This window comes from Scardinius erythrophthalmus (assembly GCF_964197995.2).
Source record: "Scardinius erythrophthalmus genome assembly, chromosome: 12".
Classification (NCBI taxonomy): Eukaryota; Metazoa; Chordata; class Actinopteri; order Cypriniformes; family Leuciscidae; genus Scardinius; species Scardinius erythrophthalmus.
Window position 1 is genome coordinate 4,931,458 of NC_138232.1, and position 14,301 is coordinate 4,945,758.

Here is a 14,301-nt window from a genome sequence, read left to right on the forward strand (position 1 = left end):
TGGTCAGGCGGTATCGGGGTACCGCTGCGAGGAACAGATCCTTTATTGATTCTAGTGATGATGTGACCTGCGGTTTCTCTCTGAAACTCAATATATGAAGAGTCATGAAGCAATGCCAGCCAATCAGTGCCCACAACTAAACGCACACACCGTCCTCTCAACTCCTTTTGTAACTCCCTACTCATTAGCACACATTTATGAGAAAGGAGAGTCAATATGACCTGAACATCTTATGTTTCAAAGATGCCAATTACATGGGCTGTGATCACAATTTTACAGCCAGTAATAATGTCAAAGTGATACTGCAGTAAGTGCATGCTAGATACTCTATCTGCTCTGTAATATTCTGTATAATGCTGTTCAAAGCATCCACATGTTTTTATCAATACACCCCATAATTTCAGTCTGATCTCAGCAGTTTATGTGGCACATTTCAGCATTGATTTTTTTGTGATCAGGGATGGGTAGCAATGGCAGATTGGTCTACTAGTTGTCCAAAAACAAAGCATTCAAAGAGTGAAATTAACTTTTGTGTGCATGTGTGTGTTTCAGGAATGCCCTAAGTTACGAGGACAAAGTGTCCCCTCAAGATGGCAATATCCCAAATCCTTGTCCTTGTGGGGACATTTTTTGGTCCTCATGAGGAAAACAGCTTATAAATCATACTAAGTGATGCTTTTTGAAAATGTACAAATGCAGAACGTTTTCTGTGATGGGTAGGTTTAGGGGTAGGGTTAGTGTAGGGGGATACAGTTTGTACAGTATAAAAATTGTTATGTCTATGGAAAGAATGTTGAAAATGGTTATGAAAAAAAAATCTTTTGGCACACAAAAAAGATTTAAACCCCTTTAAATTCCAGGAGATGGATTGATGGTTGAATCTTCGAGAGTCAGATTGTTTATTTGAGGTAAAACACATGAAACTTTACACAGATTTGATTACATCAAATATCATGATGAGGTAATCATGTTATTTGAGCTCTGCACAGTCTCGCTGGCAAATATTGTGCTGTTTCAGCAGAACAATCCAATGTAATTTGAGTCAGACTTCTTAATCTTAACCTTATCAGTGTTAAACAGTATTTCATTTTATGTGCCATAAGAACAGAACAAAATCGGATAACACCTTATTTTAATAGTCCACTTTAATACTCTAATGAGAGTTAGATGACATGTAGTTGCAAAGTTACTTATAGTTAGTAGACTGCCTCCAGAATATCTTGTCTCATTGACTTCCATTGTAAGAGCATTACACTACATGCACTTTACTTGTTTTTACAAACTGAGGGATGCGTTGGCGTTATTTTCTGTGGTAATCGACTGCATGTCACAGATGCTGTACAAAGAGCTTAACTTGTTTTGAACCCAACACTTTGCTCTAGGCATTATTTTCCACCGAATCCTAAACAAAGATGAAGATGTTTCTGAGGTGTGTTTCTACTCGAAATTCATCCGATCTGTTTAGACTTTGTTTGGAGAGCACATGGAAGACTGCACACTGCTCATCAAGGTAGAATATCATCATCACAATCATGCCACCTGGCAGAGATGACGAAAGGACTTTGAGTTTCAGGGGCAGCTGTTCAGACTCAAAGAAAGACATCCAGTGCTGTGTTTGGAATGGAGTACTAGCTCACTGGGTACTCAGTACTGTATATCATGTACATTGTACTGTATAAATACTACATTTTAAAATAGTATCTTAAATAGAATACAATTTGCAATGATTTTAAACAGTAGTATGCTACATTTTTGTCACATGACCTCATCACATTGCATGTTGAATTTAGTCAGTGGCAGTTCATCACACTAGAAATGGAAGTGAAGCGAGTGCATTGCATTGTGGGATGCAGGACTCTGCACAGTGTACTCCACTGGGGCACCACACATATCGGCAAATGTAATTAGTCATCTGAGTATTGCATGCATATTTGCTTACAATGCATATTATAAATATTATAGGCTATACTTAAATAGGAAGAGTAGTATGCAATTTCTGAACTTGTAGCCCTGGACTACAGTAGTGGCCAAAAGTCATGTTCGGACGCTCTATGTGTTTTTAATGACCCTACAAGTTTGATTAAACCATCAAAATATGAGGAAAATCTTTTATATTTTTAAGTATTTAAAATTGAGGGAAGATCATAGGTAGGTATTTATCTGACAAAATTATTTGGCAAAAAAGGCAACAGTTACAGGTTTTATTTTACTATGCAAAAAGAAATGCATAAAAAACAAAAAGCTCACAGGAAAAATCATACATTGACTACAACATAATCAGTTATTAATATTTCATTGGTTCTTGCTGGTTTTTGCATGTGCTCATAATGTTTTGTTTTTTTATGACAGCCTCGCCAAACATTGACTACAATTTGGCATGTATAATTGTAATGTAATAATTTTTTCATAATATGAATAAAGGGTGAAGATGTCAATTTTCCTATAGGCTGGATATCAATTTCGGCCACTACTGTATTATTGACAATTTTCCTGTTTTAAAAAAATCAGAGATCAGACAATAAATAACATCTGGTTTCAGAATTATATTACCGGTGCTTTGTTAAACAAGTGTGTGGTTAGTAGCCGCTCTTGCTTTATTTCAGAGGGTTCACTCTGAAGATTTTATTTGTTCACCCTCATGCCGTTCAAACCTCTGTGACTTTCTTCTATGGCGTATAAAAAGGAGAAATGATGGAGAATGTATTGGCCACTCCAAAATGGCACATTAAAAGTCATGTGGGCCACTTTTATGGTGCTTCTTTGGAGACTGACAACTTGTAAATTGTATCCCCAATAACTTGTATTATATGTAGAGGAGTGGCAAGTACATCCTAGAGTTTCTCCTTTGGTGTTCCACAGAAGAAAACAGAAGTCGTACAGGTTTGGAATGACACGAGGGTGAGTGCCTTTATTTGATTATCCGTCCATTACATCAATGCAGTTCACAAGAACAATTTATCATTTATATTTCCCGAGAAATGTGGATTTCCGACTTTGTGCTGAATTCCACCGAATCCCACAAAGTGCCGTAACGGAAATAGACCTGCAGCTCAAATAAGGCTTATTATTCACGGAGCTGAACTGCCACAGTCTTTTATGTTCTTCAGATCTCACAGCCTTCATTGATTTATCAAAGTGGATGAGACATGTATAGTTAGGTCTAGCGCTGGTTTCAGACTTCACTGTATGCCATGCTATAATGAAGGCACCAGTAAGAGCATTGGTGAATTATTTAATGGGTACGATTTCCCAGGGGGCTCTGTTACCATGGAGGCTGATGCCAGCCATGTACTCGCTGATACAATGTGAAGTTTGCATTTCAGCATTTGGATATAAGCTAGTGTTGGTTTAATATTGTTTTAACTTAAATTATATATTACAGAACTAGATTTATAACATACATGCACTTCCATGGAAAAATTTGGCACAATGCTATAGTTTTTCCTAGGGATTTTTGGGTTGTTTTTTGGGAGTTGTTAATGAAAACTGATTATGGCTATCAAAAGATTTCAGAACAATTACATTACCCTTTATATATTTCTAGTATACACTGCCTGGTCAAAAAAAAAGTCACTGTTTGGATTTAAACAGGCAAATGCTTAAGAGTCAATGATTGGGTATTTATTGCAGTGACTCTTATGTTTATTATGATTATTACAGAGTGCTTGACTCTTGCATTTTCAATACAAGATCTTGACCAAAAACTGATGCACCTCTTGATGGAAATAAATGTTGTGATGTTTTTGCATCAAGACGTGCATCAATTTTTGGTCAAGATCTTGTATTGACAATGCAAGAGTCCAGCACTCTGTAAAGTCTCCTCCAGCACACTCCAAAGGCCTTTAATGAATTTAAGGACTCAGAGATGCCAGTTCATGTGTGAAAATGATTCTTCATGCTCCCTCACAACCATTCTTTCACAGCTTGAGCCTGATGAATCTTGGCATTATCATCTTGGAATATGGCCATTATGTGTCTGTTTAAGAAATGAAGAGCTACACACTCCATCAATTAGGGTTAGAAGAACTGTTGCCAAACATATAACATACTAGAAACATAATAATCACTGCAATAATGATCCAATCATATACTCTTAGTCTTAATTTAGGCATTTGCCAAATAGGCATTTGCCTATTTGATTTTAAACAGCGACACTTTTTTTTTGGCCAGGCAGTGTATATTACAATATTGGCATCAGTATTCAATCCCCTTTAGTCAGTGTTATTTTAGAATCATTGAGATACTATTATTCTTACTTGCTTAAGTCATAAGAGTCTACCTTTAAATCACTCTGATGTTCTGTTCTCTAGATATGACTCAAATCCCTCTTCTTTGCCTATTTTATAGTATAAATTTATATTACAATGACATTTTAGCCAAAAATCCTTGGTTATGTAGTACGGGTGGGAGAAAATTTCGATAGGGCAATATATCGTTGTCCTTCTCCGTGCAATACGAGAATCGTTACTCTGGCGCCAAATATCGATATTTTAATTAATAAAATAAGGCGCTGTAAATAGATTTTCCTGCTCCCAGCGTCGCTACTTCATGTCTCCTCGAGGTGGGAACACACGAATGAGGGAAACGAACATAAGTTAACTAGCCTAAGAAAAAGAGGTTTTTAACGGATGGCGGACAGCAGTGTGAGTCAAATAATAGATGCGCAGCCCAAAGTCTGGACCCACTTCAGTTTTTATACAATTGATGGGACAAACAAAATTGACAAAGAGTATGCGATATACAAGAAATTCCTGGTAAAATTAAAGTGCACAGGTAATAAAGAGAGAAAACCTGCTCTTAACCTTTTCACAGGCATCTTGTTTTCATAGTTAGATATCGTGATGTATCATTATAGGATTGTCAAGCAATATATTGATTATCGCAGAATTTCAGTATCGTGATATAACCGGTATCGTGAGTCATGTATCGTGTATCGTATCGTGATTCGTGAGGTACCCTGTGATTCCCACCCCTATGCAGTTGTAGATGTGATTGATTCTATTTGCAGATACACATTTAGTATCGAGAGAGCACTCTTTTTTAATTCGAATGAACTCTACATGGCTCTGTCTGATATAGAAACAGTGCAATGTGTACGGGCCCAAGGTATATTGATATCCGTTTCAAGCATCGACTCACTGTTAGTGATGGGTTCTGCTTCATGCTGACAAGGAAAGGACCAGAAACTCCAGCATTAAAATATTCATGCTGAAAATGGACTCTAAGCCATGAGCTCAATTAAAGAGCCCTCTCCATGTGCAGTGCTTTAAAATGAGGGCTTTGCTTACCAGTTCTCCACTCTGCCTGTCCGCAGGGAGAGATGAAAGCTGAGAGAGGAGGGAATGAGAGGATGCTCTATATAAGTTCAGTTTTATTTTTATGCTTTTAAATGCGTTTAGATCAAGGAGCATGTGAAATGAACCGAACTTTGAGAACAAATGGAGTTTATATGAGGTGACTGACCTAAACAATGTCTGTTTAGTTTTTTGTTCCTCCTTTTGTTCACTCATATTTAAAGCTGAAATGTGCACCAGTATCCAAAAATGCATTTGCATAAATGATTATTGCTACCTTAAAACTTGATAGTGCTCTTACTGCGCACATTTTTTAAGTCAGAATAAATTAAAGATGTCATTTTAAGGTCTTGTTTTAGGCCGTATTTTTTTACAGTTTCCAGTCAAGATCTAAAAAGCTGCAACTTTTTTCACCATGGTCAAATTGTTGGGTGTTTTTTCCAGTTCTGATACTGATTAACCACTATCAAAATGGTTTTAGAAAATGTATATCACCAAATTGTGTGTTTTTTAATGTTCTAGGGGTATTTTTAGTATATATTACTATTATATTAAAGTGTAAGTTGCAGGTTAAATTTTTCACGAAGATAATGCAATGTGTTTATTAAACATAAAGATAAGAACTGCCCACCATTGTTTTTTATACCAAAATGCTGATATAATATGAAAAGTTGGCACTTTTAACAGTGGTTTTAACCGCTCCCGCTCCCTTCCACTAGATGGAGCGTGACGTCACAAGAGGAACTCACTAGTAGAGTTACCGGCATAGTCATAGCTATAGATGCCTTACATAACTACAGACAAGTTGGTTGTATGTTTTATTTGATAAAAAAATTATGGATAAAATAACTCAACTGTTAACATACTCGTGTGTGCTGACTTCAAGGGGACCGTGATCCTGCCTGAAATGAGAATAAGCTATTCGCAAAACAAACGGGTTCAGGCACGTCAGATCAGCCGGTCGCGGGTCGAGCTGCTCCACTAAACTAAACGCGTTCACCTCACGGCAGCACACACTCTCCACTGCTGATAGCCCACACACACTCAGTGATGGGGACATCGATCTCTCTTTTTCTTTTCTGACAATAAACATCGCTAATTAAATCGTGAGAAATTGATAACGCGTGGACTGAGGAAGGGTATTACATGACGTTTGAGGCGTCGATGAGACTAGCGATTGCGCCTGACGTGCATCTCTAACGTGCAGCTCTGATTTGGACTGACTTAACGTTACTGTAAGTAAATAATGTCTTCAGTCGTTGTCCCTCCTTGCTATTCTACATGACGGCAATATTTTGAAAAGACTTGCTTGTTCTGTTATATTATCCGGGTTAAGTTTGCACCAGGCTAGACTTGCTCTAACGTAGCTAACGTTACTCACCGGGACACCTGGCTAACCCTCCACTCATTCTCCTCACACCAAGCATTAATAACTCTTTGAGTGCCATGGCTCCCCTCTCTCACGCCTGACCAGTTAAAAATTGTAGGGCTGTGGTCCATAAAGAATTTGATGGTTTCCCACATCCTCAGTCGTTCTCCAAATAGCCATAATACAGTAGGAATCTAGCAGAGTATGGGTTGCGAGTTCCTCTTGTGACGTCATCACCCAGTAACTGAAAAACACGCTACGTTTGAAGAAACCCTAATAAATGTTATTTTAACGCATTTTAAGACAGAAATAATTAAATATATACATATAGAGTACTTTAATTTACACATTAATTGGCTGTGGTGGTTAACCTGCAACTTACACTTTAAATATTTTTCAGTTAATGTTTATTTTATTTCAAGGAACGATTTTTTTTTAATGGTTTAATTTTAGTTAACTATAATAACTCTGCCTTTAGTTCTCAATGTAATGTCTCTCTGTTTGCAGACGTGGCTGAAGAACTATGGCTACCTGCTCCCTCATGACATCCGGACTTCGGACCTGCGATCGGAGAAAGCCATGCAGTCCGCGGTCGCTGCCATGCAGCGGTTTTACGGTATTCCAGTGACGGGAGTGCTGGACCAAACCACCATCGAGTTAGTAACAACCTTTCTTTACTGCACAACTTGCCTTTCAAAAAATACTGAACAGGCAATAACATAAGAAAAACTAATTTCATAACAGTTGAAGTGCAAAAGCTCAATTAATACTGGCTGTTTTTTTTGTTTGTTTTTTCAAACTGTAATTAATTTTATAATTAAACAAGTGTAGTTTCACTTAAAAAGTTAAAAGTATAGTAGTTTTGATAAATATGTTTAAAATGATATCCACTTACATGAGAGGAAGATTTAAAGTTGCCCTGAAGTCAATAATTTTATGCCTTAAAACCTATTTTTTACAGTCTATGCTTAAAACTCATCTTTGAAAAAATGTCATCATGCCTTAGAATAGCTTGACTGCACTTTGCCTCATTTAGTATACGCGGTTCTATGAATATGCAAATGAGCCCCGCCTCCACTCACTCACAGCCGCTCAGAGATCCACTCCTTGACGATCACACGTTGATCTGATTGGTTACAAGGTAGTTTGTGACGTCAGAAACACCAGCGATTTCAAACCGCGTTTTTGAGACTTTCTTTGGTTCACTGCAGTTTTAAAGAGAAAATACTCAGCAATGATGTTGACTTACGAATTTGTACATGTTTTGTCTGAAAGCATATTAAAAACACCACAGAGACGTATAAACAACATTAAAAACATGATTTTTACCACAGGGGGACTCTAAGTCCAGAACAATTTATTTTACACAAGGTGAGTCATCCCTCATGGGAGATGGCATGTTGAGATTACATGACCAGCCGAGTGTTACGCTTAGATCAAGTTCCAGAGCTGTTGGGGGCACAGCGAGACTAATTTTTACTTAGGAAGAAGAATAAATCCAGTGAAACATAAACATATAATTTCGTAGTGCTTAAAGTCGGCATGAAATGGAAGTTGATATAGTCATTTCTTCCCCATTGTGACGAATATCCAAATGAAATGGCTTCTTGAACAAGTAAAAAAAATTTAGGACTTGACTTGATTCTTCCATGAGGAATTGATTGGATGGTTGTGGTTTGCTATTGGTGGATCTCATGTGAGTGACAGGTTTCCCCGCCCTCGTGTCAGTAAACACATCATCAGAGAAGAGAAGAGATGTTGCTGCAAGAGGGAGGCTATTTTGAACATGTGCATGGATAAATCATTTATAATAACAAGAATTATAAATTTGCCCTGTTTGTTTACCGTTAGCTTTTTGGTGTCCTTTGGTGTGATCATTATCCACGTGTTTTAAGGTGGATGAGAAAACCACGGTGTGGGGTTCCAGATCACCCTCACATCAGCCGACGGAGGAGAAATAAACGCTATGCCCTCACTGGTCAGAAATGGAGGGACAAGAAGATCACATACAGGTAAAGAGTGCAATATATTCAGAGACCGTTTAAATGCAAAGCTTACATGATGGATGGATGGATAGGTTGACTGATTCACTGAATATTGCACCTGAGGAACCTCTAGAGGGAACTACAGAAACTGTGTTTACTCTTTATTGAATGGCATTGCAGGGAAACTCCATATGCCTGTAACTAACTGCACCTCACATGATTCTCTTTAATGGCGGCCCATTAGGCATCTTGCTGAAGCCAGCCCGTGGAGTATATGTGTTCCCGCATTTTCAATTATTTTAGTGCATAGTGCATTCACACGTGCAAGTGTGTTTCGGAACACATGCCACTTACATCAAGTTTCCAGAAAGATGTTGTTGAAATGCTTCCCTCCAACCTTAAAAATGCTACAATAAGCTTTTTTTTTTTTTTTTTTTTTGCCTGATGGGATAGAGAAAGAAACAAAGAAAGCAAGGAATGCGGCAGGTCAGGGTGGAGGAGGAATAGTTGATGATAACCTGGTACTTTGACTGGTTTTCTTTGCAGTTATCCCCCCAAAACCCACTCAACCTATTCATTTATGTATTTTTTAAGTCAGTTTCTGCCTATGCCTGTCTCTGAAATATACACATCTATATATGTGTATATATAGCGTAGATGAGCTGAACAATTCTGGGACATTTTGTTCTTGTGGTGCATTCCTATTGGCATAAACATTAAACCATTTAAATAATTTGCAAACATTTGTTTGCTTTCATCTGTTTTTAAGCTCTATTAATTTCATTTAGTCATCAAATGCAGACTTGAGCTTAGTTTGTAGGCACTGGTTAATCAAATGTGATATTCTCACTTGTGTGCCTGCAGTTGTGTGCCAGAGACAACCATCTGCTTCTGCCTCAGGTGTCTGGCCTGGTTTAACTTTTGCCCTATATTCAAGGAAATTTATATGCAGATTAATTCTTATGTAACAGCACAGCGCTGTGAACTGAAATGGGATTCGCTTCAGTATAGCGCAGAGCTAATTCGTATAGAAACAACCTTTCTAATTAAGAAACGGGACACTGATAGTTGCTGCATAGTTTCTGTAGTGTCATAGTTGATATGGAAAAATAAATATGCATGCAGTGTTACTTTACTATTATTTATATTATCTATTACTTAAAGTATTATTCATATTTTTTAGATTTCTAGTTTTCAGTTTAATCTAAGATACATTTTTAGAAAATTTTGTTGTGTGCTTTTGTCAGTTGTATTATGTGTAAGTTAGCTTTGATATATTTTAGAACTTCAGCTTATTTATTTCAGTTAGTTGCCAAGGCAACATTTCAAATGTTTTGAATTTTCATTATAACTTTACAGTTTATGTACGTGCCAGATGCAGTATAACAGTACATTCATACTGCATATTTTGCACTATTTTTTACCAGTTAAGGTGCTTTGAAAATCACATTAATAGTGCATTGTTCCTTGAAATATTAAATTTTAACTAATTAGTTAATATTAAGTCATCCAATTTAATATTAAGTATGCATGATCTTTTTTTCTGTGTTCTTCCTCTTCCTGTTTCCAGCATACATAATTTCACCCCCAAGGTGGGCGAGAAAGATACCCAGAGGGCCATTCGCCAGGCCTTCGATGTCTGGCAGACAGTGACCCCTCTGACCTTTCAGGAAGTGGCCTATTCGGAGATCAAGAACGAGGGTAAAGAGGCAGACATAATGATCTTCTTTGCCTCTGGTTTCCATGGTGACAGTTCCCCTTTTGATGGAGAGGGAGGTTTTTTAGCTCATGCTTATTTCCCCGGTCCCGGAATTGGCGGAGACACACACTTTGACTCTGATGAGCCCTGGACGTTAGGAAATGCAAATCACGACGGTAAGTGTCTCTTAATAGCAAAAACTAAAGAATGAACTGGTGTGATGTAATTTCGAACAATTTCTTGCCAAAGCAAACTTTTCTGGAGAACTTTACTCTGGCTGGTAAACACCTTTGAACTCCTATTGGTTTGTGGCGATTACGTAATAGGTGGGTGTGGCTCTGAGGCTCCGCCTTCTTTGAGGTTCATCTGTTAAGTCCTTTGAGGTCAGACGCGAGTAAAACATGAACACACTGGAGAGCTGCATTGTAGTGAAGTGACACTGGCATTGTTTTTTCAGTGTCAAATACTATAAAGCTGCTTGCATTAAAGCAATATATTGTATAAAGTGCTGTATAAATAAACGTGACTTGAATGGAGTGCTGAATGGCAGAGCTGGTTCAAACATATCCTCATCGCTACGATCAGATGCTTTCTTAACTGGTGTTTTCTCACCGCTGGCATGTTTGTTGTGCGTTTATTTTGTTATTGAGAGGAAAGTGCGCAGCACATATTTACGTATTGATCTAAATGGCACGCTCAGCAGCATGGATGGCATTGGGATGTTAGCTAACAGTATATTGCTGCAAAAGATATTTCCAACTTCATTTTATCCCTAAATGAAGAATGAAAAAGAGAGTATATTGGAGCCTTTAGTGTCTCTTACAAACATTATGTTTTGATCTACCGTAATCAAATATATAGAATGACTGACCTGACATGTCTGGTCTCATAATCTCCGACATTATTTTAATTAACTTTTTTGCAGACATATTAAAGGTGCTACAACAGTTGCAAAATGAGACTATTATAGTTTATTATTTATATTTAATATTTTATTTTATATTCTGTTTTGTAATTTTTTTGTGGCTCTATTTAATGATAAGTTTATGTGTAGGCTATTTATGTGTTTTATTTATTTAGTAGGGAAACGTTAGATTATTAATCAGGATAGGATGATGAATTTTCTCGAATTTTCTGCAGCTGTAGATGAATAGATCAGTCAAATGCGTAGAGGCGAATCTTCTCGCGTGGTAAACTGGAGCAGTGAGCTGAGGAGCATCAGTACATACCACAGGGGAAACATAAAGAAAACACAGAGAATTGCGTTCTTTCTTCTGTGCCTGCATGCTGCATATTTGCTGTGTTATCTTTGTCTGGGTGCTGCAATGTCAGCAGTTCAAGTACACGCTTTATAGACCACAGAATCTGTACCTTGTTCACGTACACACACACACACACACACACACACACACACACACACACACACACACACACGCACACGCACATTGACTTCTTTACAGCTCTATTTCTCTATACACCATATCAACCCTAGTGAATACACATCAAAAGTAACCAGTTTTCAGCAAACAGTAGATGTATTTATCTTCAACGGCTGATGTAGATTTTATATTTCATTTATTCACAATAACACTCCTTTACAGAACACAAAATCTATTTCTTTTCAAAGAGACGGAGAATGAAATAGACTGTTAAATTGGATTGGAAGAGAGTGTGAGGGTTGATAAAGGAGAAATGCTTTGGCCAAGAGAACCTCTAAGAAAGGGGAAGCAGTGTGTAAAAAAAGACGCTTTGTGAGCCATCTGATACTTGTAGCACCCATAGACGCCAACCAACAGATCAGGCTATTTCTGTGATTTGAGTGATATGGTGTCACGTCCCTTCTGTGTTTCCAAAGATCTGAACATGTCAATCTCGACTGAGTCATGTTCTGGTGATGGCGTACACTCGCATCACATGTTTAAGATGTTCTTTTAGGATTCTGGGTACAAACAGCATTTTTCACATGACTACATAAGTTCAAAGATATTACCGTGAAGTGTAGACATAGCGTAAATTGATGTAAACTCATACGACAAAAAATATATTTCATGTTCATATCATGTTTATGTATTACAAATAAAGTAGCCAAAATACATTCCTTATATTTTTTTTTTTTTTTTTTTTTTTTTTTTTTTTACAGTCTTAGTCTTAGTATATATTATATATATATTTATACAAATATTCTTGAAGTTCTTTAAGGGCCAGATTTACCAACAAACTCTCTCTCTGTCAGGATTTACTAAAGACACTCAGAGAGAAATCGGCGCTGAAAAGGCGTGGACAGTTATTTTTGCGGCTGACCTTATTGCATATGTATTTAGTTTCTCTGTAAGACGCAAAATTTATGGGAGGAGAGTATTTCAATAAATCACGTAACGCGATTTACTAAGGTTTATTTACTGGTATTTGCACCAATATTTACATCCCCAAATAGCTTGTCTTAAACCATTTTGCACCTGTGTTGTCAGTAGATCACCCGCACCTGATTATCAGCGGCTCTGCTTGTTTGCAACCCTACGTTAAACTGCACTGCTCTTGGAAGACTGTGTTGGTCATTATGGAAATATAATGTGTTCTTTAATGTGCACATTGACAGTAGATCACACGCAGAACTTTCCACTCTTATCAGCGCTTTCATGGGATTGCGCTCTCATGCTAATTTGCCCTGTTTAGAAAATCTGGCCCTAAAATATTTTGTCATACATTTTGGCATTTGAAGGTGTAAACAAAATACATTTTCACACTGTTTTACAGCATATATTTGAATATATTATTTTGGCGAGAAATATTTGTTTTTGCAATATGCGAATGCGAACCCATCAGTTCCTCTCTAAACTAATAACCAAATGCATTGCACCTGGTTTTGAAAGACTGTAGAATTTGGTTTTCACACCTTTTACAGAAACTGACACTGATTATTGATTTAATTTGCATATGCAATTTCCCAGGTGCATTATACTGTACCATACAGTGAAAGTGAATGAGGATGGATGCTGTTAAGCTCCAGAAGTGACAAAAAAAGCAGGTATCCCAAGTGTGCTGAACTGTGGGTGAACTATTCCCTTAATGATAGAATGAACACATTTATTCTCTGCTGATTCAGTGTTTGATGAACTTCTATGGGAGCTCTTATTTAGACTGTTTTAAATAAAATGCACATTAAATATGCAGAGCTTAGGCTTTGCATTGGTAATTCAGTACATGCCATACTGCTATATGTTTTCATCTAATATCAAATTCTGATTAGTAATGATTCAAAGAGGCATTTGACCTTTAACTTTTATCTTTCAGGCAATGACCTTTTCCTGGTGGCCGTACACGAATTGGGACACGCATTAGGTCTGGAACATTCCAATGACCCCAGTGCAATCATGGCCCCCTTCTATCAATACATGGACACGCACAACTTCAAACTGCCTCTAGATGACCTTCAGGGGATCCAGAAAATCTACGGTACAATTAGGATCTCCATTAGCTCATTTTTAAGCAAGGATATAGATTATACTTGAATTGCCATGGAAGGCTGACTAAACTTTGTTCTTCTGCAGGAATTCCCACAGCCATGCTGGAGCCCACTCGACCTCTTCCTACTCTACCTGCGCGACGCACACACTCCACCTCTGAGAGAAAACACGACCGGCAGTCTCGCCCCGCTCGCCCGCCCTCTGGAGATCGCCCCTTCTCTCCTGGCAATGGAAAACCCAACATCTGCGATGGCAACTTCAACACGGTGGCCTTCTTTCGCCGGGAGATGTTTGTTTTTAAGGTGAATTGCATCGGTTCCCTTTTTTATCATTAATAAATTATAATAAAATTACCATGATACAGATCATTTTAATCAAATTTGGTTGTATCAAAAAATTGTAATTCCTTATACAAGGTATTAAAAAATTATTCAGAATAAAAAAATGCATTTGTTAACATGCAATATGTTGACGCTCAATATATCTGTAT

General features: G+C 37.5%; 1 protein-coding gene across 1 annotated transcript in view; it reads left to right on the forward strand.

Moving 5' to 3' along the window:
- The window catches only part of mmp24 (matrix metallopeptidase 24), a gene marked incomplete at both ends in the record, with an annotated part of 29,931 nt that overhangs the window by 10,430 nt on the left and 5,200 nt on the right, over nt 1-14,301 (forward strand). The window contains 5 exons of the mRNA XM_081380392.1: nt 7,171-7,319; nt 8,559-8,675; nt 10,219-10,523; nt 13,639-13,800; nt 13,896-14,113. Coding sequence (XP_081236518.1) covers nt 7,171-7,319; nt 8,559-8,675; nt 10,219-10,523; nt 13,639-13,800; nt 13,896-14,113 — 951 coding nt within the window. The remainder of the gene's footprint in view (nt 1-7,170; nt 7,320-8,558; nt 8,676-10,218; nt 10,524-13,638; nt 13,801-13,895; nt 14,114-14,301) is intronic.